Source organism: Cylas formicarius, unplaced genomic scaffold (genome assembly GCF_029955315.1).
Source record: "Cylas formicarius isolate icCylForm1 unplaced genomic scaffold, icCylForm1.1 PGA_scaffold_12__32_contigs__length_19106922, whole genome shotgun sequence".
Lineage (NCBI taxonomy): Eukaryota > Metazoa > Arthropoda > Insecta > Coleoptera > Brentidae > Cylas > Cylas formicarius.
Window position 1 is genome coordinate 10,869,961 of NW_026844225.1, and position 25,454 is coordinate 10,895,414.

The 25,454-nt window shown below is 32.2% G+C and overlaps 1 protein-coding gene across 3 annotated transcripts in view; it reads left to right on the plus strand.

The window, feature by feature from the left end:
- The window catches only part of LOC132708575 (tyrosine-protein phosphatase 99A), a 455,230-nt gene that overhangs the window by 232,639 nt on the left and 197,137 nt on the right, over positions 1-25,454 (plus strand). For all 3 annotated transcript variants that reach the window (XM_060680970.1, XM_060680971.1, XM_060680969.1), the window contains exon 4: positions 13,523-13,558. In XM_060680970.1, the coding sequence (XP_060536953.1) occupies positions 13,523-13,558 (36 nt within the window). The remainder of the gene's footprint in view (positions 1-13,522; positions 13,559-25,454) is intronic.

A 25,454-nucleotide genomic window follows, 5' to 3' on the forward strand; every position in this document is an offset into this window, starting at 1 on the left:
TGCTGTGAATATAATAAAATCGGTTTGATAATTTTGGAAACTCTGTAAACAAATAAATCCATTTTTAATATCAATCTAGAAAGTCCGATTGTGTTTACATTTACGAAATTTTTTTCAATATTTTTTTCAAAACAATATAGAGACTATTCAAATTAAATATAGTGAAAAACTAAAAATGTACCTGTTGTTCTATTTAAAATAGGCAATGTTAAATAACCTTGAAGTCCAAAAGTCCGTAGTTCTCATTTCCTTTCTAACCAAAAGACGGGTATCACGAAACCGCTGAAGATTATTTAAATATCCCCATAACCACTTATAGCACTCCAAACTTTAATGGAAATTTATTTCAGCGACGCGCGCGTAACTATAATATTATAAATATATAAAAACTTCCACATCGACTAAACGCGTTTTATTTTATCCCGATACCATCTTGCCTAAATAAAATTTATGCGCCAGCTAGGGGACAATTTTATTTCCTGCTACATGCTGAAAATTGTTGAACCCACTTTAAACACTATAAACTTAATACGAGATTCGCTTGGGGTAGCTAATTCAATAGCTCTGTTTACATACCGACGTGTTTCCGTATATCGGAGATAAAATGGCTTATTTGATTTGATTTCAGTTAGAAGCAATTTTTGCGTGGAGACTCTTTAAAATATTTCATGATAAAAATACTCGAGGCACACATTGCAATACCATATTATGCGATTCACTATAGGCTTGATTTCTGAAAAATTAAAACAGGACTTTTTCAAGTTTGGCATACCGATAGTACCATTGCAGTTTTAAAAATTATAGCACACTAAGGTTAAAGAAAATATGGGTAAGTCATAATTAATAAGTAATAATTTATTTGCAACAACATTAATTACAGCATAACATTCACAGTCTGGGTGTGCACTTAACAAGGTGGTGAAAATATTTTTGCAAATTTATAACTAGTGGAACAGGTTGCAAAACAATACAATACAATTCATGGAGAAAATAACTGTATGTTATATGATGGACTATATATTGCTCAAACTATTTTTTGTTTTAAATATTATAAAATCTAAGGATTATTAATTATAAGAGATTCAAATGGAATGAGTTTTAAGGAACGTGTAACAATAATAGTCAGAGACTATTCCCGATGCGGCTTTACGATTCGTACTAAGCACAGAACCAAGTTATTTTATTATTTATTTGTCACTGCTTGAATTTATTTTTCATTCTTATATTCAACGGGTAACATGTTAAATATTTTTGCTATGGTATAAACAAATTTTGGCATTTGGAAAAATACAGTATGTGTGTGATATTTTGTGAAAAATTAATTTGTGATACTTTTGCGTCATCAAATAACTATGCTAGAATAATGGAAAGTATCTTTTTAATTTGAACTATGCGTGTTGACAAGAAACTAACTAATATAAGAAAGTTTAATATTTATGTCCGCAAGGGAGCCAAAAATTCCTTTTTTCTGTTGGGTTAGATTGAAAAAGGCTCTGTATATTGTAATGGTGATATATCACAACGTCGCAATAATAATAAAAATTCTTTTATTAATACGATGGATATTATATATATTCGAAGAGCTTGGCTATAATAATTCCATTCCAATTGGAAGATATAATGAAAAACGGGTAGCATTATATTATTAGATTCGGTAAAAACATATTTATGAAACACTTTGAACGATGTATCGTCAATTCAACATATAGAAGTAGAAGTAACTCCAAAAGAAAATGTAGTTTATACACTTAAATATGCAACTGCATGGCACATATTATTGCCAAAGTAGACCAAATTCGAAAACCATAAACAAATTTCGCAATATTTCTTCTAATTCATTAATTTGAAAGGCTGCAATCTACGACATTTTGCAGTTATGTATTATTTTATAATAGAACTTTATACTTGCAGATAAGTGCTGGCGAACTAAAAGAATTAGAACTCGACTGCTGCAAATTGCAGAACATAATATTTAGAGCTCTATAACTTTTACACAAAATTAATTTGATATGGAATGAGGAAAGAAATAAAAAAAAAATGAACATGAAATAACGATTTATGGCAAATTTAGAATCATTTCAATTCAAACTCCTCATAATCATTAATTAACAAATTAATCTTTATTAAAATGGCAAAAAGCCCAAATCAAAGCTTTAAAAAGCAGCGTCAAACAAAAGCAAATTCATTTGTTGTTAGCATTTTAAGGCAACTAACATCAAAACATTCCAGTAAAACAATGCTATATACGAGCTTCTGTAAAGTATTATTATAATATTTAAATTGCTTTGTGCAGCTCCTAATGGATTTTCATTTACCCCAACGATAAACTTTGCTAAGTTAAATGCGGTTCTCGATATACGTCAATACAATGAAAGTCATAATAATCTTTTCCACATGTAAACGGAACAAAGCAATTTGGATAAACCTGGCGTATCGGAGCAGTAAAATCGCAAGTGTAAGACGATTATACATTCATTTAAAAATGCATAATGCATTAGTATTTAACCGTGGAAAATGAATTTCCAATGGAAACTTCACCGACTCGAAGCGAACTAAATTTCGCTGCTGTTTTTGTAAATATGCAATCCGGAGATTTAATAGATACTCACTGAATCAAGTTTCTCGCCCAAGTTATTTTCCGAACAAAGACCTCTTTAAAATCTAGTATTAAAGGTGGATCATAAATATTATACCCACAAACTTTATATCACAATGGAAAAGGTAATTTATTTTCCGTTATAATCCAAAGACGGATTGTATAGGTTGAAACACGATTAAAATCGAAAATTGCCCGCTAGATCTCATGCCTTCAAATAATATTCTAAAATCGAACGCCTTGACAATTAATGTCTTGTCTATTTGCCACGGAACTACTCCAGATACTTCGGTAGTTGTCAAAATGTTAGTTCCATGAACGCCATCATTTGATGATGAGGATTGGATGATGACTGCCCCATATCTACCCCATCAACTAGGGGCAACTTGAATGATGATGTCTTTGTAGTTTAAGAAATATTAGGGTGAACTTGGGGTTATAAAATACTCTGTATATATTGACTTCCCATTCCATGGGAATAGAATGGTATGGTATGATGTCTGCCAAACAAAAAGTTGTAACAAAGTGAATTTTTTGATATGCATATAAGCAGCAGTAAACAAAAATGCCTGCATTTTTGTTATTTTATTGCACAGGTGTAGTTGTAGTGCTGCTAATAGACAGATCATAAAAGTCTCTTTGGTACAACTTTTTGTTTGGCAGATATCATCCATATCACTTGCACAATATTCTGTTCCCATGAAATAGATATTGGTGTACTAATATTGAATAGGATATTCTTGAGAACAACTTTTGAGATACAGGGTGAAGGCAAAATGAAATTTAATTATTCTAAAAATTTCCACAAAAGGTCCCACAAATTTATACACAACACCGTTGTGAAACAAATGGCTATTCTGTATTTTTTTTTTTTAATCTGACTAGCAATGTTGGGTTTAACTTTTCATAGTCTATGCACTGGTATTATCTTCTGGTTTTACATGAAGTTAATAAAATTACAGCCCTGAGAGCATAGAGCATGTTAGTAAACCTAAACAATCAACTTTTCAATGTCTCGTTTTCGGTAAACAATTATTATTAAGGTACCACTCACGGTGAATAGCCAACGGCTACTCTCATTCAGTTCTTCATCTTTATTTTTACAAAAAAAACCTCCCTGCAAAGTGGTTTATTTATTACTTATAAAATATATATAAATATACAGGGCGTCTTAAAAATCTAATACGCTGTCAACATTCAATTTAATGTATTTGTGATTCGGTTTTCTTGAGATCAATAAATTTTTTCTTTAAATTAATTTTGAAAAGTAACACGTTTTTATGTCAATACGTTCTATTCGTTATCTATTTTACATAAACAATTTCACAATTGATTTCCCCATGCGTAATAACAAATATTGACAAAATAAATGCAGCCTGTTGGTGAGAACAATCATCTTTAATTTTGTCAAAAATGGCAAATCTTATTATCGATATTTTTGATTAATATTTAATTACAAAGCACTTAATGAAAATATTTTATAATAAACAAAAAATTCAAGAAGATACCGATATCCAGAAAATACAAAAAACTGGAAAAATAAATAGTTAATGGTTAATAAATTTTTTAATCGACAATATAGAAATCATCAGAATATGATATTCCTAAAATTAATTATTTTTTGTATCGATTATTATTATTTTTAAAGGAAATAATAATATATAATTAACGTATTTTTTAAACAAGAAATGTGCACCTTGATAGTTTTTCCGTTTTTGTTATAATCCTTTGCAAATCCTGGCGTTATTGCACTACAGGTTTGACTCATAGACCGATAAAAATTATTGAGATTTTGTTTTTATGGTAAATTTAAAGCTTGAAGTGTAAAATCGTAGGAAGAGATTTTTTTCTCCCCATCCTATCAATTGAAATCGACTTAGGCATTTGCTTTGACATTTGACTGTTATATCCGTTTAATTTTGAATTGAAATTAGGTATATGGTGTAATGGATGCGCAAAGAGATATTAGAAGCTGTAATCGTTGAAAGAAACAGGAACAATATTTTTAAAAAAATTGAGTTTAGTTAACAAACGAGGTTAAGAAACATTTCTTATTAAAGATTTGCATGGAAATATTATGATGTTTGGAAGAAACGGCCGATTAATAGCTCGCAACAAGCTATAATTTTGCCAAGCCATAAAAAAATCCCATTTTCGGGATTCATTTCGTTTATTTACCCGCTAATACGCTACACGTTAAAATACTGGCAATTCCACCTGCCAATGCGGATTAAATTATTAGCAAAATTCAGGAAAATTGTTTCATAATAAACGCAGGGTTCTGATCGTTGATCGTTTAAATGCGCAATTATGCGGGTTCTGCCCAACGCAATTCCCATATTATCTATATTCCATTTAATATGAATGGCTTTTTGATAAATAATATACATCGGATTATTTAAAACTGAAACGAATAAATATTCGGAACGGATAAAGACCCAAAAGTAGACCGAAACCAAAAACACACCATTAAAAAGTTCTTTGTATTCCCTCATGCGGACCGACTTCGAGCAGAGTAAATTATATATGCTTCAATCCTTTTCAGATTTGACAGTGTCAATGCTGAAGTGCGGTTTTCACATTTAAAACCTTTTCATAAACCGAAAGAGATGAATCGTATATTCATTATTTTCTACTCGCTTCTCAAAAGCGAAACATTGTAAAATATTTCCCACTAATGTAGTGTCGCGAACCCGAATGATCTTTTTCGCATCTTTTCATTTAACCTATAATCAACTCCGTCAATGCTATATACAAAACACGACTCGAATTTATTTATTTCGGATGTGAGATGACGTATTCCAAAATACATTCTACATTTTTGGTCCAAATAAATAGTTTTTATTGCATCAAAAAAGATTATATGATAATATAAAAGCTCCAGAAAATACTTATGCCTGGATCATTTTCATACAAACTGTCCTATTTAATATAAAAGTTTATCACTGTCCGACTGAAGTTCTCCTGCCAGTTGTATAATATAAAACTTAGTTTAAAATCAACTTTGTATTTAACTTCTATTCGTAAAGAAATCTTATGTGTCCAGTGCGTAGTTTATTTTGACGCAAAAATTTGAAGATAATTCAGTTATTTTTTAGCATTACTGACATTTTGTGTTTTTCATGAGTCTGCAGCATTTGTTATAAACATTTAAGATGTATAGGGTATTTCCAGATATTGCCAAAATGGAGACACACATCGAGAAATGACTAAACAGTTTAACTTTAACCATGTTTTTTAAAAATGGTTATATAGTTATTTTTATGGTTAATTCGCCAGGCGGTTAATATACATAGTTGTATAATTTCTTTGTAAATTTATGTATGTGCATTTTGAAAAGGTTCATCCTATATTATAGATATACACTTGAAAATCTAATCCCAGGTACGTTTTATGAAAAAAAGCCCCTAAAAATATCTAATATTTTAACAATCATTGACAATACATTTATTTGGCCCACCAAGAAGAGAACGTTTTGCCAAAGCGATAAAAAGTTTAATTCTATATAAATGCAATTGATATACATACATTGAAATACATTTTTTCTCTCTCTTTTGCAATCTTAAAGTTTTGGTTTTATCTAAAAAGTTTTATTTTCGGAAAATCTAATAAAAAATGATTATATTTAAATTAGGAATATTTGCAGTTACTTAGTGAGAGCTGAAATAAATAAGAACGTTCCTTATTTGTTGATGACATCCTACTTCAGCTATCAGTTCAACCCATTGATATATATATATATATATATATATATATATATATATATATATATATATATATATATATATATATATATATATATATATATCGAGTGTTCGAAGTGTTTTCGGAGCGCGAGCATTGAAGATGCCAAGTGAGATTTTGGCGAAACGTCTGCAGGATTCCAGTCGGATGCAGGATTCCAGTCGGAGTTCAACGAGCGAACGGATGATATCCCGGAGTATAGTGTCATCACATTTTTCCATCCGTGAATCAATACGTGAGAATATATATATATATATATATATATATATATATATATATATATATATATATATATATATATATATATATATATATATATATATATATATATATATATATATATATATTAGGATCAAATCAGTAGTTACCAATATATCGCCCATATTCTAACTACACAAGTCTAACCAAATTTACTCAAATATTTAAGCTTATTTGTTATTAATTAACATAATTCGCATATGCAGGTATCATTTCATTCCATATATCTTAAAATCAATAACACCATAATTGTAAAGTAAAATCCAAAAAATCAATCGACAATAGTGAAATCTAGGCAAATGTTTCCGATCGATATACCACACGGACAACTCGCGCATGTGAAAAATTCAAATACATATACTTTCAAATTTAAATTTTTAGTACTTTGAGAAGGAAACTTCAAAACAGAGTTGCAAATCGTCTACATTTATTTTGCCAAATGCATCTTCTGATGCAGTTCTGGGTTTAAATTGGACACGCCGCAAAATTTGTTGCCGTATCCACGACAGTCTCGGTATACATTTTATAAATTAGCTTTAAGACTTTTATATCCATCTTTAAATTGCGCGAAATATACAAAGATATTTTACTTTAAGTAAATATAGGGATTTACGATACCGCAATAGCAAAATTTTAATATACGTCTACGTTCCTAAGAAAGAGATTTTTAAACTGTAATAGCTTGTTAATAAATAATAACTTATGTTGCGTAAACAATAAATGTGTTAGGAAAAACTTTACATTAACATTGTTTACATTTAATTGTAATTTAAAAATTACATTTTGGCCAATTCTCTAATCGGATATAGCAACGAATACAAAAAACACGTCCTTAATAAGTCTTTAAATATCTACCCTTGGAATTCTATCGCAATCCACAAGCACTAGAGCCGAATTCATGAAATATAAATGAATCTTTAATCAGATCAAAATTACGTAACACAAAAATCCTCCGAAAAATGAAAAATATGTATATAAAGTAAAACTTTAAGACAAGTTGACACTTGATCGAGAAGAGAACAATTCTAAAAGTTTTCATTAATATTGAGTTTATTTGTTGAGACTTCGGCAAAGTTATATTACACTACATTAAATGGGACTAAAAGTAAAAGGCCTCTATCATAGAGCCCCAGGTCAAACCATAATCTACAACCTGCTTTGAAACTTTTTATGCAATAACTCTGGAAGAAGAGATTGTGTTTCGCAGTGGCATAGAACTAACTCATTGCTACAAAGTAAGCTGTCAAATGAAAGCACGGAGACATCAAATTTTACAGGAATTTATGGACGTATTCACGTATGCTTAAGTATTTTGCCAATAACTGGATACCTAAAACCCGATCGGAAAGCTTCAGACTATCTCTCGTTAGGGAATCGACCCTTTAAATTGATCACTTAAACGATTTCACCGAGGAAATAGCTAAAAGCAACGTGTACAAATCGGTTAATCCCTAATTAGATAGCCAACGCTAAAGCAAAAGCCCGATCAGTTGTGCGGCTGAAAGCCGATGTGGCCAATTTTCCAATTTTCTAAACGCCCGGAAAAATTTTATTATATTGGTACGCTTAGTTACGTTTTCGTTTCCCATTGCATTTACAGCGTTTTATCAGTTTCCAGTGGACTGTTACCCAAATGAATTGAATGCTTTATTACGTCTTTTCCTTTTAAAATCCGGGACAGTTAAACGATCGAATTTAATCTCGTAAAGAGATCCTGACAAATAACGCCCGGCTTGTATTCTCTCGTTGTCTTTCTCTAATTCGGTGTCGCCATGTTTATGAGAAATCAAACATTTTTTGGTTTTAACGATGTAATCCATACTTTCTCAGCGTATTCAAAGAAAAAGCCCAAAGTTTTGTGCCACAAATATACTAAAAAACCTTTCATGTTTTTGTTGAGCAATCATCATAAGTACAAAATTCTACTTACAATATAATTAAGTAATAGGAAATCTTATTTCAAAAAATTCTGAATCAAATGAGTTCTTTTTTTAATTATTCACTCTTACTTTAGATTTTAAATGATTTCATTATTATATATAATTGTAACTTCCGCTTATTCACTAGTCTTTTTGTCCTCATTTATCTTTGTACTATCATTATTATAAATAATATGTAAACACACGTATATCTGGAGACATTTGATTCCAGCCCCTTTAATTTGAGATTCACCAGACTTAATACATATATCTACTTTTCAGGCAAGGCACTTATATCCTAGACAAGATGCTATTTTGTTAATAGTTTCTTATCTTTCGTTACGCTTCATAAAATGTTTGCCATCGTTAGCCTCAAATCACGCTAAGGAAACCAGGCATTTAGAACGACAAACCAAGTGTTTATAGGATTTACAACGATACGAGGAAGCAAACAAGATTTGTCGGTTGACACGTCGCGCTGTACTATTTTTGACAATTGGAAATTATTCTATTGAGCACTTTCAAGGCGCAGTAAGAAAAAAGAACAGTATATTATACATAGCAGCTTAGATGAAAAAATCATGCTCAGTGTAAATTTCATAGTAATAATATGACAGGAATAAAATCATTTTGTCGCCCAACAAATGGCGAAAAAAATATTTTACGTGCAAATATGTCATTTCCAAGAAAATGATTTACATCTAAATAATATCTAAATTAAACCCAATGAAATAATTTGTAACGCGCAAATACATCTATTAGGAAATCGTGGTTAAAATAATTTAATAAAATTTCGGAATTTTTAACCCGTTTTGTTCCAGTGGTGCGTTAGTGCACCACGTATTCTATGATTTTTTTTGTCATATCCAGGAAATATTTTTGCACATCCATTTAGAAATTTTATTATTATCACTACTAAAGGACATAAAACCGTAGAAATCGCTAATTTATGTGTAAAGGAAACATCCTATATATGACTTCAAAAGTTAACAAAATAAATTTGCATCACATTTTCAAGTAAATCCAAAATAGTAAAAAAAAAGTATTTTGGATTCGTATTGCCATTTTTGTTAAGTCTATAGCATTTAGATTACATCGCAGAAAACATACACTGGAAATACTATATTGATTATGCTTTATTTTTTGAAAATATTTTATGTTTTATTTGTTATTGCAATTCTAGACAAGTCTTTAGTATTAGTTTTGTGTCTTGTGCAGTGAACGTTATAGTTCGTCAAATATGGCATTTTCGAGATATTTGACTCAAAAGAGGCGGCTATGGAGGAGATCGTAATGGAAGAGGACAATAACAATGAAAGTCGTAAGTATTATTTGGATTTACGTATTATTATGTATTGTAGCATTCCATTCCTTGTAAATTTATGCTAAAAATAACGTGAAAAAATATTTACAGAACATATTGACGCGGTCTATGTTCCACCCAATGGGGATACCTTGACTGACGTAGAAAATATGAAAGATAACACAAATCTACAAGAGCTTGGCGAACCAACTGATATAGTTGGAACTTTCGAGTTACATACACCGAATGATACAGCTGTCCTTCAACAGTCCTGTAATGCATCAACTACTGAACCTGAATGGGACTCATAAGATGATGAAACCCTGGAATTCAAAAGAAGACGTATGCTTTCTTGCTTCTAATGTCAAATGGAAGAAATGTCAGATTGAGTACACTCACACACCTATATCCGATGAATTTAGATCATGTGAGGAACTAAAAAATAGCCTTTGTGGAAAAACTCCGCTTGAAATATTTTTTATGTTTTTTGATGACGAAGTGATTGATTTGATTTTAAATCTTACATTGCATTGCCATTTTTAAAAACTGATAAAATAATTACTCACAGAAATCTTGCACCTGCCATAGATGAAGTGCGTTATGATAATCAAGGTCACCTTATGATTGGTCATGCTAATAAAGCCCGAAGGAGATGTAGAATCTGCCACAGCCACACAATTTGCGTTTGTAATAAGTCTAAAGTGCATTTACATACTTCATGCATGCAAAAAGTGTTTTTTTATTTTTTTTATTCTTGGGACAATGTGGATTAAGATTATTCGAAAACCATTTAACATACCTGGAAAAATGATTCGAAAACCCAATGCCTAATCAAATCAGTTTTTTTCTAATAATTCCCTCTTACTTGAGATTCTAAGTAATTTCAACTCTATATTCCCTTGGCCAAAGACATTAAGGAAAGCTCCTGTAAAAGCTGCCAACACTAACTAAAACTTCTAAAACAGAATAGAACAATAATTTCATTTATCAGGAAGAAAGAAGCAATTATTTGAAGTCCTTAAATCGTGCACATTTATAGAAAAATTGTATAGAAACGTTACTTTAATTAATAAAGTCACAGATTTAATTTCAGAAGCGTTCATATTTAACCAAGTCCAAATAGACATGGCGGCGTAGAAGACGAATAAAGTCTAGTCGGACTCAAATTCGGAAAATTTCCCTGCAAAGCTTCCGTCCTATCTATTCACCTCAGTTTAATATCCCTAAATATGGCGCAGTGTAATAACTGCGTTATATATTACACACTACAAAAGAGCTTAACTGTGACCTCAAATCTAAATTTCGAAAGCTGACAATGAAGCTTAGGATATTAAACGGCATATAAAAATGATTTACAGTATCAAGCGGTAATTAATTTTAAATATATTGTGTTGACAGCATCGATATTTGCTACGTGTAATTGAAAATTGAAAATTCCTGAAACGAACAATGGACATTGAGCGACCGCGAAGCCTCGTGCAAGATTAATACACTAACTGATATATTACGCTGAAAACTAATTACCCGAGCTATTTTAAGTGCCAGCGCAAGGGATTTCTTAGGTTAATCAATTTTAATTAAAGTTCAATTTTTTGCAACCAACGCCAACGAATTTATATCGCTTGATTTTAACTCCAAATCTAACAATTTCAATTTTAGATCAACAAGATGAACTGCATAAATGAGTCAGAGGTCATAAATGGCCAGTTGTGCCTTGGGTGTCCACGTGATTTAAATGGGAACTGGTACTTAACTACAACATTTTTGCTTGTAAAGTATAGATTTTATTGTATTCATTAGTAAAATACGTATGCAGCTCTGTAGCTAATTAACTGAAAGTTCAAATTTATCCCATTTAGATGCGCTTTAAAGTATATTGGAAAATCAATTGAAAATGGCCATAGGTATATGGTAAAAAAGCAAACTGCTGAGAAGGTTTTATAAAAAAATTAATGAATTAAAAAATATTCTTTATTTTTACAAGCCTGAAATACATTCCTTTCTAATCTTTTTAAAAAAAGTTGAATTACCTTACATTAAATGGTGCTAAAAATGAAAGGAACCCAGGACACAGAGTCCCAGGGCACTCCATGATCCACAGCCTGCATTTCAACATCAAGCGGCTGATTTGAAAGAAAACTTTTTGGAATTGTTGATAAAATCTTTGAATTTGAAAATTTTTTTTCAGGCAATTCTCCCATAGAATATAGCAAGGCAACAATCCTTCAAGAAGTGCAAAATATACATTTTTACCACAATGTGCTTCTCGAAAGTCAGTTGAGGATAAAGTAAAACTTCAAGGCAACATACAAAACAACAATATTGACTTTATTTGTTGAGACTTCGGCAAGGTTATATTACATTACAATAAATGGGGCCAAAAGTAACAGGGACCTATCACAGAGCCCCAAGTCACACCATAATCTACCACCTGTTTTGAAACTTTTTATGCAATATTGCGTGCAGAAAAAAAGTAAAAAAGCAAACTGCTGGGAAGATTTTGTAAAAAATAAAATTCTTCTTACAATAAAGATATACTAAGAAATAAATTGTATTTTTACAAGTGTGAAATACATTCCTTTCTATATATGTTTATATATATATATATATTAGCACTCCAAGCCAAAAAGGCCCATAAATTGTAGGGTCAGTTTTTTCCATATTCTCTTTCGGCTTTTTCTCTCCATCCGGCTATCCCCAGTTCCACCTCTACTTTCCATATCGATCTTCCTTTTCTCTCGATCCCCCAATTGAAGAATACTTTTAGGCTTCTTTCTCAATTTATTTTTTGCACATGCCCAAATCATCGCAATCGCTGGGCTTTTACAACTCATTCAAGATGTCTTTAGTTCTTCGTTTGTTTTCTTCTCCATTCTTCAGCCACTTTTCCTAGACCATAAATCTTCCGAAGTATCTCGTTTCCAACTTTGATGCTTTGAATTATTTAACGTCGATGTCTTTAGATGGATAAACGTCTTAAATAAATCATGGCCTACTAATAAAATAAATAAAATCTAACTTTACGAAGTGTAATAAAATCGTGTGCGCTTGGGAGATATCACTGAACTGAAAATTTTACGTTCTTTCCAAAAATCGAAAAATCGAAACCACTAAGTTTCCTCAAAAACTTTCCCCGCTTAACCTTTCCTGCATATATAATTGCATCTGGGACGCATTGTATACAGATGTTCGGTAAAACATTAACTTCAATAAAAAAAAGCAAAAAAGCAAGCATAAAGCAAAGACCTAAAGCAATTAAAGTTTATTGAGCAGGCTCAACAATTGAAAGGCATAATTAATTAGTGATTAGTTCCCTAAAAGGCATCATTTCCTGTTTGCCTAAATCCCTTCAATAAGCTTCGAAATGCTTCAGCCCTCCGCGTTTTTCACTTTCCGGATATCGAGTCACACACACTCTAGTGGACAGTAATGGATGTTTTTTCACACACTTTCCAATCATTAGTCCATTATTCTATCATTATCGTATTGTTTTTTTTAAATATAATTTTCAGAGCTTTATGAGACAAAAATTTTGTTTCTTTAGTGCTGCTGCAAACTACATTACTACTATGTCTTTACTATTTAAACAATATAATTTGGGTGTGAATATTTTTAGGACCATCCTGTATAATAAAGTTATTTCCATTTTCCATGTACCTACATCGAAAGTGCACTAAAATTAATATGTTCAATTGTTTTCAGGAAACATATGGAGAGACCGGACCCAGAAGAAGAGAAGTGAGTAAATTTTTGTTGTATTAGTCCTGGAGGTAAAATATTGAATATATTTTAGAGACAATATTCTTACTTCCGAATAAAGACGTAGTATTTGAAACCACATTGCGTAATTGGTACGTTTCGGATATGTCGACATATTTTACTGGGAGCGGTTCCCGAAAATTGGAAACAATTCTTTCACGTAGGATCTAGTGGAAGAGAAATTACAACCTTTTTAAAGATAAAATAGAAAATTCCCGTATATTTTAACGGGACTTTAGTTTGTGACACAATATATCATTTCGCCGAGGCTCAATTTTCCCAGAATAAAAGGCCACCTTTTGCGTATTTTAATGTAACAGTTTTCATTCCGGTTTTATTCGTATATTTTATGGAAAATGTGACCGACATTAACATACATTTAACTTTTCGAAAAATTTGCGTCCCTTATAAACGAATACGACAAAAAACACTCTACTCAAAATTATTTATTTATTATTTATTATTTAGTAATTTTTTAATTCACAATATGGAATAATAGTTTAAAGGATACTAACAGTTAATTTTTCTGGATTCCTGGAAGCCAACAGGATAATTGGCGAAACGTCAGCAATTTCGACTAAGCAAAAACCGACGCAGGAGGAATCCAGAAGTTTTGTAAAAAGCGATAGTAACAGTTTTACTAAAAAAATTAATTTTGTTTAAAAAACTACGGAAAACTTAATTATTGTTTATATTACTGTTTAATAAACTATAAAGCAAGTGCAAAAGGAAGCTAAGAGAAGAAGACTGTTGTACATAAATGGTAGAAGGAGTTGTAAGCAAACTAGTTAAACCCAAATAATTTTGATGGATTTCACTAAGGTTTTTTGTAACTATAATTTGCCGTTTCAGTTTCATTTATTTAATAAATAAAGCAGGACCTATTCCCAGATAGACTGAAGCAACCCTATTTTTAAAAATTGCAACAATTGCGATGTCTACTGTATACAGGTCCAGTCTTTTATGATCGGCAATAGCTAACAGATTGGGCAAAATGGTTTTGGCAGCATTTTAGGGATTCTATCGACATATCATTTTACCATGACCAACTAACTGACCTCATAGTGGTTATGATGTTAATTCCATATAGGTATATGCCAACATTGTCTAAGCTTTTGATTTAGTTGACCATTTGGATCGACTGGAAAATTAGATTTCATTTCTATCATAGTTCATAACTAATGTAGTTTCAGGTATGACTTTTAAGCATAATCTCAAACTAATTCGCTCTATACGATCACATTTAGATTTTTGAAGTTCTACAACTGGAACAAAATATTACAAAATGTTTTGTATCACAAACTGCTAATCCAGGCTTAGCAAGACCGTGCTTCAGGTGGTTATTTACTTATAAGCTTGGCTTGATTGTATTTAACCAGAGTCCCACAGTGCACAGGTAGGGCTTTTATTATAAATCTTAGCATAAATTTAAGCTAGCCTTAACACGGGCTTTTAACAGTACCATTGTGAGTTGTTTTTTTAGTAACATTGCTGTCTGGATTTTACTTTATTCTGATATTATTGAAAAAAAACCAATCTAACCTCTTCAAATGTTCAAATGTTCTGGTCAAGTTCCTTAAAATGAACACCAAAAGACTCCCAAGGTGATGTTTTGATTGCGAATTAAAATACTATCGATATTAAATATAATTGGGTTGCACAGGTGAGACGCCTGACTTGTAATCTCCGATTTTCCTTTCTGTGGCAAAATATTAGTCCAACCTCTCTATAATCCATGGGGGTGGTTATCTGTGCAGCGTTGGTCCAATTTAAAATGTAGCTCATTTCTTATTACTCTTTTTTATTTCTGCCTTCTTAACGGCTTACAGGGAAATGTTGCACAAATCAGGTTATGGATTTTTTTAAATATTATTTACATCTTGTTCTATTTTATTTTTTGTTTATTTCATCTTTTTTTTAATTTAATTTCTTCGTCCCAACAATACTTACTATTATTGGGTGAGGCAGGGGTATTGGACTTGAAACGTTTTCTAAATAAAATGCCGAAATTCTACCTAGCGAAATAAAATAATACGTATTGCAGTCGATACTTTCGCGCATTTTTAGGTTAGGTTCGCATCAATTTTACCGTAATAAAAATGCCATAAAAAAGCTTCAGTTCGCTCGATCGATAAAATACCCATATAATAGGCACGAATTCGAATCCCTTTATATTATGTAGCCGCTTGGAAGGGGAAGGACTATCACCATTTTTTTTTTCCTTAGAATATTTCTCACTTTTAAACGAAACGATACAAATGATAGTATTATTTGCGAACCTATACAACTTGTCACTTGATAATAATACTAAATAATAAATACAATAAATAATAAATCAGGCGTAATTGAGGGCGCAAACTTTTTGTCACGGAAATATTTTTAATGCCCAGGTGTTAAATTCTTCCGACAACCTTCGCGTTAAATGTAAGTATTAGAGAACTTTATTTTATTAAAAAGAAATCGGAAACCTGCTTATACACGATTTTATAGGACCATTTATAAAATTTTCCACAATATGTCGAGAGTAAAATTGGAACCGGCCAGTGTAGGAAACTCGAAAATCGGAAAAAAAACAGCAGAGGCGCGCTTCGGGCTCGCAATGCTTATTCCAAAATAAATTTTGTCCGTATTAATTTTTCCGGATCCCAAACAGATAGAGAATGTTATTCCGTTACGGAACATTAAACCACCCGGTATAACGTGATCAAAGCCATTATTGTTAGACGGGCCGTGAGCCCTTCGATCTCGGGGGAGCAGTTCCGCCACTGGCCTTTAGTTTTATTGCCTGGGATGAGAGATCGATTATAGTGTGTAACGCCAACAAAGGAATTTATCGGTTTTACTCATCTCGGCCAAGTCCGTTTAAGGCCTTCATTCAACGGGTCTAAAAGCAATTCTTCAATTTTCTTTCTCTCTGTGTCGAAATTCTATTTATTGTATTACAGTTCCATTGGACGTGTTTGAATAAACCATGGCTTTCGCTCAAAATATACTTTCATATTTTATTTTATCGCACTAAGTTTTATCCTTTTCTCTCAAAAACACTACGCCCAGTTTTCATCATCATTATCGTATTTAACACTATTGAGGACTGGGCAGGCCATTTCCATTAAAAGTGTTGCATAAAATGGAATTCTAATAAAGTAAAACATATTTTACAATTATTAATCGATTTTTAGCATCAATTTTTTAAATAAAAATTGTTTGTTTTGAATTTAACATTAAATTATCAAATAATAATAATAATAATAAACTGTCTTTATTGAAAATCAAAATATTACAATATAAGTAATAATACAAGATTGGCGACATTGCGTTCTTCCATGTAACCACAAGAATAACAGCACCAACATCATAATTGTCAAAAAAATACACTCCCGTATATACATCCTAGATACAAGAAATAGACTCATAAACTCATGCGCTTTTGCTGGATACTGGCGGACCTAATAATAGTATATTATGCAACAAGTGCAGTAAAAGGCAAGACAAGACATGACTGTCAGAATTGACAAACGTCAAAATTCAAAGCGTGGGAAATATCCCCGAAAACATCCGATTGCTCCCAAACCCGTGCGGTAAAATCCCGGAAATGTCCGAAGTGGCTCGGATTCGGGGGAAACGAAACTGACGTGGTAAAGTGACGCTTCCCGCACACTAGATCGGTGGGTAATTAGGTATTTTACAGATGGGAGTAGAAAAAATAATTTAACTGCGTTATCTATAAAAGATCTCTGGAAAGTTACCGAAGTGTGTCTAGGAACGCAATATCTTAAATAATGACGGGTGTCTTGACTATGAATATCATTTTCTCTGCAAAGTTTATCAAACAAGTATGACGGGGTCTTATTGGAGTTAAGCGAAAAAACAAAAGTGAAAAACTGAACGGTTCTCCAGCTTGAGCCAAACCGAATCAGAGAGGCACTGTGAAATATGGTCATACTTTCTGAAATTGTAACTAAAACGAATACAAGCATTCTGAAGTCGAGTCTGAAGTCTGAAGTCTGAAGTCTGAGAGATTGCAATCTTTCCTTATCTCGATTAAGGATAGCTGGCCACTGTGGAACATCCCTCTCGAAAGCAATGTCATCTGAATGAGTATTTCCTATAACTACACGTTGGTATCTCTGACCAAGAAAATTTGTAAAATATGAAAGGATTTCAGTTTAGTTGAGAGAAGGAAGACGAGGAAATTAAAATTAAAATTAAAGTTAAAAATTCAAGAAACTAAAAACCTACAGTTTTTAAATGTTGAATAAATGCTCTAGCTCCAAAAAAAAAAACAAAAAAAACATAAAATTTCGAATTAACCTAATTTGTCTTAATGCATTATTTTGTTATAGTGGAAGCAATCAAATTAGTTCTGCGGCAATTTTCGGAGGAAAATTGATATCCTTGATGTAATCATCCCTCCGTCAGCGCATATAAAAAAACTGTCTCGCAGTTTCTCTAAGAGAAAAATTCGTGAACGCTGAAACGGGACTCTTAAATATTATTATGTCAGAGTTATGGTGAGAAGCTCGAACTTAATTACCTATAGAGACGTCAGTCCCGCGGCTTGTCTCCTACTGCTTTTTATTCCAGCTTTATTGTTTCATTTTACCGAACCGAGAGCATTAAATAAAGAAAAATACCACTTCAGTCGAATTCAAAAGCAATTTGCAGGCCATCCGCCACAAATCGTAAATTCGATTATTTGCAAATTAACGATATAATGGCCTATAAATAAGTCGTTGTAAATCTACTGGTAGAAAATTAAATTTCCACAGTTGCCAATTTCCAAAAATTACTAAATGATGAAAAAAAAATCAAAAATCACGACCACAAACCCTAACAACGTTAGTTAAGGGCATTACAGCCAAGCAAGTTAAACAAAAATACACGATCTCAGTTATTGATGCGGAAAGTGACAGATATGACAAGGAGGAAAATGGTAGAAAGAGATAACGAAAAATTGTTCAATAAAACAACGACAAGTTGTTTTGGCTGCGATATACTAGGACAAATAGTAAAAGCTGTATTCTTAAATGAATAAAGAGCTATATATATATATATATATATATATATATATATATATATATATATATATATATATATATATATATATATATATATATAGACACTATACTCCGGGATATCATCCGTTCGCTCGTTGAACTCCGACTGGAATCCTGCATCCGACTGGAATCCTGCAAATCCTGCATCCGACTGGAATCCTGCAGACGTTTCGCCAAAATCTCACTTGGCATCTTCAATGCTCGCGCTCCGAGTTCCGGAGTTCGAGTTCAACGAGCGAACGGATGATATCCCGGAGTATAGTGTCATCACATTTTTCCATCCGTGAATCAATACGTGAGAATATATATATATATATATATATATATATATATATATATATATATATATATATATATATATATATATATATTCTCACGTATTGATTCACGGATGGAAAAATGTGATGACACTATATTCCGGGATATCATCCGTTCGCTCGTTGAACTCGGACTGGAATCCTGCATCCGACTGGAATCCTGCAAATCTTGCATCCGACTGGAATCCTGCAGACGTTTCGCCAAAATCTCACTTGGCATCTTCAATGCTCGCGCTCCGAAAACAGTGTTCGAAGTGTTTTCGGAGCGCGAGCATTGAAGATGCCAAGTGAGATTTTGGCGAAACGTCTGCAGGATTCCAGTCGGATGCAAGATTTGCAGGATTCCAGTCGGATGCAGGATTCCAGTCGGAGTTCAACGAGCGAACGGATGATATCCCGGAATATAGTGTCATCATATATATATATATATATATATATATATATATATATATATATATATATATATATATATATATATATATATATATATATATATATATATATATATATATATATATATATATATATATAATTACCACTATTTTACTATTACCACTTTATTTAAAAATTTAAATAACTTATTCGATTGGGATATTATATAGACTAAATGTTGTTGTTCCACGTATAAACTCTAAGCATAGTAACACACTCTTTCTGTCCACGCCAAGAACAAATATTTTAAAATTTTCACCTATTTTCTCAATGACCCCATTAGGAGGTTTTTTTTCGAAATTCATTAGTAAAGCAAAAATGTTATTGCCTCGTTAACGGTAATTATAAATATTAGTTTTTTCCTTTTCTCTTGTTCTTGTTTATTACAGTTTATGCTCATGTCAGGTTAGAATTAGGTTTAGTAATACACATATTTTGTGTCAGCTTCGAATAACGCTAATATCAACTACTACCTTTAGAAATAAAACTTGTCACTTTTGGCTATGTGATTTTGAAGAAATTGTCGGATATTCATTTGCTTAGTCTTTTATTACAGTGCTTTGGATTTTAATATATATAAACATTACTATATATAACGTAGACTTTCTTCATATTTTTTTTAAAAATTATTCATTTATTTCATATTAATTTTAATAATTCTGACAATTTAACTAGGTAATTAGTAAACCGGGCGTCACTAGATTTATAATGAATGCGGTGAATCAATTTTGCTTAAAGCACATTAGTTAGCAGTCAATATTATTTCATCCCTTAATAACCCGGTCAAACTGAAATTATACACAATACACAGAAAGTCTTTTAATTGATTTTTTCATTTGTTAAATGTTCTGTTATTCCGTAATTTTATAAAAGGACATTCAAATGTATCCCTTGATGTAGTTTCCTATTGAAATGCATAAAATAAACGAGTTTGTGACTAATAAGTCCTGTCTTTGTGAGCTTTGGGAAGACATTTTACGTGGGTGGTGCAAATGATGTTATTAATACACGCCATTTTTTTTCATTAAGGTTTCCCCAGTCAGGTGGAAAATTAAATCGTTAAGCATCCTTAAGATATGAAAAATTATCACGCTAGAATATACGCAATGAATTAATACGGAGAATTAATTTCAAACTAATTATAAAGTGGATCGCGGTAGAATGTAACATATGATTAGAAAGATTAATGACTTAAACGAGCGTGTCTTATATATGCAGTCGAGTTTAATTTCGGTTAAAATGCATTTTGATGCGTTAGGATGGGAGAAAATGACGGCAGATTAAGTTTAATATTTGAAAGTCATTTTTCGTGTGAAGCGAATGTATCCGAAAGATATCGTGTAATTATCCGGGCTAACAGAAAACCCAATCAAAATCCTGTAAGTTATTTTTTCCCGTAAATTTCAGATTATACTTGATTCGCATCAAACGTTTCTCCGCTTTTTTTTCTTTCATTTGTTTACAGATATAGTAACGGAAATATTGATATCAAAACGTAAAGTTGCCGTTTTGCTTCTGAAACAAACGCAAAAATCCGGCTTGTTCAAAGGGAGCGTTTTAATGATATCCTATTGCCCGGCGCGGACCAGTAGGGCCATTATTAAAGTTTGGGTAAGAAATCACCAACAAATTTTTTTTGAGTATTTGCTAAAAACTGGATATATTTCAAAACGTGTTTCTCATATATCAGTTATAATGTTTTGTAAAATATTCCATATTCATCATAAAAGCAATGGAGTTTTGTTAAATATATAATATAATACACAAATTTAAAAAACACATTAACAGCTAGGAAAAAAAATTAAAGCTAGTTTTTACTGAAATATGTGCTAAGATAACATCGAAGATATTAATTCTAATTTTAATACCCACGTGTGCCAATAATTTCTAGATAAATAGGTTAAATACTTTTTAACTAAAATAACTATGACCATTATTAAGGATTTTTTGGTGAATTACCACTCAAAAACTAAAAAGGCATTGCTTTCTTAACAGAATTTCACAAAACCAAAATCAAAAATCGCCCTTAATTAAACCTATTATTTGAAAAAATCGCTATTCCGGTAACTGATTGGTACAAAATGTACACATTTTTATGTAGTGCCGCAAAGTTCCTCTTCTATCTGTAATGCGCGAGTGACCTAATGACCAGTGCGTTACATTGAGACCTTCCGATTCATTACGTCCATTGCATGAAGAAGAAAACTGTTAGCTAAGTAGGAAGCTATTAAGCTATTCAAACAAAAGAGCGGCCGAACACAGAATATGTCCAGTCAAAAGTTACGCATGGCGGCAGGTATGATCACAGCTCATTGCAAATTTAACAAATACCAATTAATTGTGGGAACAGGAAGAAGAGATAGAACATATTCTGTGCGAATGTCGTGTGTCTACGGTAATCAGCGAGACACCTGGAGCTGCCATGTGCTCTCGCCAGAAAGAAGCACAATGCTCCTACTGAGTCCTAAGCGCTGTAGTGTGGGCTATCCTCATTGAATTAAAGATGCAGATGCCCGCATATCTGTGCTTTCTACCCTAGAAGAGCTCTGCAGGAAGTAAAATACCCTTCATTATTTACTGTTCCCAATGCCATAAATATAATAACAAATTTGTGACTTTCTGAAGTAAGAAAAGAGCATCTTGCTAAACCATGTACAAAGCAACGAGAAATGCTTCGATAAAAGATATTCTACCACTGAAGTTCATTAATTTTATGTATTAATGATAAAACATATGGGATGATATGATTGACTTAGGTTAAATATATAAAACGCACCACGGCAACTACTGTACACATTTTAAATATGATATAGCTCCGACTGCCGAAGACAGGGTTTGTAGATAAAGCTTGCATCATTGAAATGAGAGAGTACTAGTGCCTCTCATAACCTAACTTTCATTTGGGTATTTAGAAAATGACGGGAGTAAAGTGGCTAAAATATGATATATGCTCTTTGCTATATGCTCTGTAAAGACTAAATTTCAATCAAGCTAGCAAGTTAAGTGCCGTCTCACTTGAATTGTGGTCGTCAATACCGATTCTCGAATTTAATCCTACCGAATAGCTGTAATTTGGATTTGGAGCGATTTTAGCGCGTGTTGTTTAGAAAGATACTTGTAGACTTAAATCAGAACTAATGGCTAAAATTGTGTGTCGTCTCTCTCTCTATCCCTCTGTCTCCCTTCCACTCTCCACCCCCCGCCATCCCCCTCGCCATCCACTCTCGCCCCTTTTCACCTCCCTCACCATCATCGCTCTCTCCCGCCCCCCTCCCTCTCTGTCTTTCTCACACACACTCTCAAACAGAAAGCACATTATTGGACCCTGAAAAAACACTATCCACCTCAACGATTGATTGATTGATTTTGAGTAAGGGAATTCTGATTCCCATCATTGGGCTTTGAGGAAAGTAGTTGCTTATGATATTAGTGATGTAGGGGTCTGTACCACAGGCATTGGTCTTAATACTCGGCAAAGCAGTACTTACATCGAACATAAGGTGCACCTCACTACTCCCCTCATATATCGCCATTTTTGTTGCACTTAACTGAAATATTGAGCAAAATGTCTGTTAATTCTATCCGCATCTGAGAAATTAATTGGTAAATTTCGATCAGAGGAGTTATATAATTTCAACCAACTTTATTTTAATTCACGTTTATAGCAAATGCCCAACGGAAACAACAAAATGGCCACATCCTCTGAAACGCAGAAGAGGAAACGCAATAACCATAAATTTCCCTGGAGTGATTAGTAGAGACATGGACCTAGTTTTATCCGAGACATATGGTTTATAAACATTTTACTGGTTAAAATCTGTAGCAAACGGTTGAAAATTGAAAGTACTGGAAAATATCATCCCTCAGTAGAAACGATCTCTATGACTAAGGGTTAACACAAGAAGAGTGAAAAAAATACGGTCCGATCCATAATTCTTTTCGGCCACTTCAATTCGCGTGGCATCAAAAAATTGATTCACTTGAACGATTATCAACCGAGAAATAAAAAAACGATTAAACGATTTCGCGGCTAATTTTCCTAGGGAAATGACGGCAAAAAAATTGAATCCTTGCGTGAGGCAAATAACATCGCGCCATTTTACGTACGCATGGCGTCTCTCCATTTGGGAAGTTTTAAAAACCATTATTATGGATGAGAACGTAAAGCAATTTTGCCTGGGTTGAGGGACAAAATTAAATTTAAGGTGTCAATAGTTTGACTGATGCCGAATATGCGTACTTTTTGCGTTCAGATGAAAAGTTCGGGCTGAGGTGGCGGCCTATTGAATTTCCGAAGAAATTAAAAATTAATTTTAAGTGTGATGCATTGAACATAATATTTTAAGGATCGTTAAATTCATTAAATAAAAGAATTTTTTTTTGAAAATGTGTTCGATTAGTATTTGAAATTGAAATAAAAAAATACACAGCGTTAGTATTTTAAAGAAGAAAATCCAATTGCATTTCAAATTTCAATACTTCGTTCCTTGTGGTTTTCGTGAAGGACAATCATTGCTTAGACAATATATCTACCCTACAACAAGTAACAGAAAAAAGAAATGCACTAAATTTTTCCTAGATTCCTAGATTTAGATACTGGACCCTTGAATAAGAAATTTCAAATAATAACCAACATCAGTGCAGCACAAATATATTTAAAAATATATAAAATGAAGTAAGATATCAGAACCAACCGTAGCAAAACCTGGAACCTGGAAACATGTTAACAACGGTATTTTTGCTGATAATCAAGTAGTTGTTGCCAATTGGGTGAAAGATTATGACTAAGGAAACTAAACGAAGAAATGGGAGTTAAATATGAACATGAAAAAGGCAAAAAACTTACGTATAGGAGAGGAAGAATGCAATGAAATTAATACAGAAACTTGGGGAGCATTTAAGCAAGAGAAGAAACATTAAATAAAAATATAGCTTATAGGGTTCAACAAGAAGAGTGATGTGTACCAATTGTTATTTCATTACTCTGCTCGAATCAAACAAATTTAAATACAAAACTGACTATCCACAGGGCAATTTTAGAAACAATAATCACAGATCAGAGTGATGGCAGTTACCAACCAACAAAAGGAAAACATTGCTGGGGAAATGGATTTTCTAAGAAGAACAGCTAGAGCATCTAAATTAGAACTAAGACATTAAAAGAAGAACGAAAAAAAATGACAGTACAACAGAAAGAATTGAAACCAGGCAACTAATATGGTATGGACACGTAAAGGGGATGGAATTCACTAGGTAGCTAAAAAGAGCTTTTAATTATACGCCCCTGAACAGGAGAAAGAAAGGCAAACCATCTTGAATGAAGGGCGTAGAAGATACGTTAAATATTAAATACAAAAGTTATAAATAAGACTGAAAGAAAGAATTTAAAATCATTTTAAATCTTCAGGGTGATTCATAAACATGTGGGAAACCAAACTTACATTTTTTAAAATGGAACACCCTGTATATTATTGCATTAGTAGATACTCCTTTTTAATTATTAAATTATTAAATTATTTCCGCATTACATTTTTTATTAACATGTGGCAAATAATATTATCTTAAAGAATTAAGTTTAATTTTGTCTCTGATATTGATATATTGATATTAAATATTAGACCTAAATTATCAAATTCGCAACTTAATTCAACCCAATTCAGTAAAAGTTCAAATTTGCGACGCGTAATATGCATTTAAAACTTTCGTTGATTTATTGAAGTTATAAATTAAATAAAACAATTGATAAACGATCTCTCTTTTCTTGTAGATATTTCTGGGGTTCTCATATTTTTCATATCATGTTAATCCGAATTTAGACTTGACAACTATTATTTAAACCATACAGAAGAAATTAATTAATTATGGAGCACCCGATAGCAATTAGAATTAACCTCGGAATGAAGACTGTCAAAAATTTTAAAAAATACATGAAGTTTTTAAATGATATAAAGCATAAACATAAACAGTAAACATGTAAAATGGCTGCTAATCTCAAACCACCTAACACGATGAGTATAAATCATTTTTGCAATTGTAGTGGCAGCCTCGGGGATGCATAATTAAACTTCC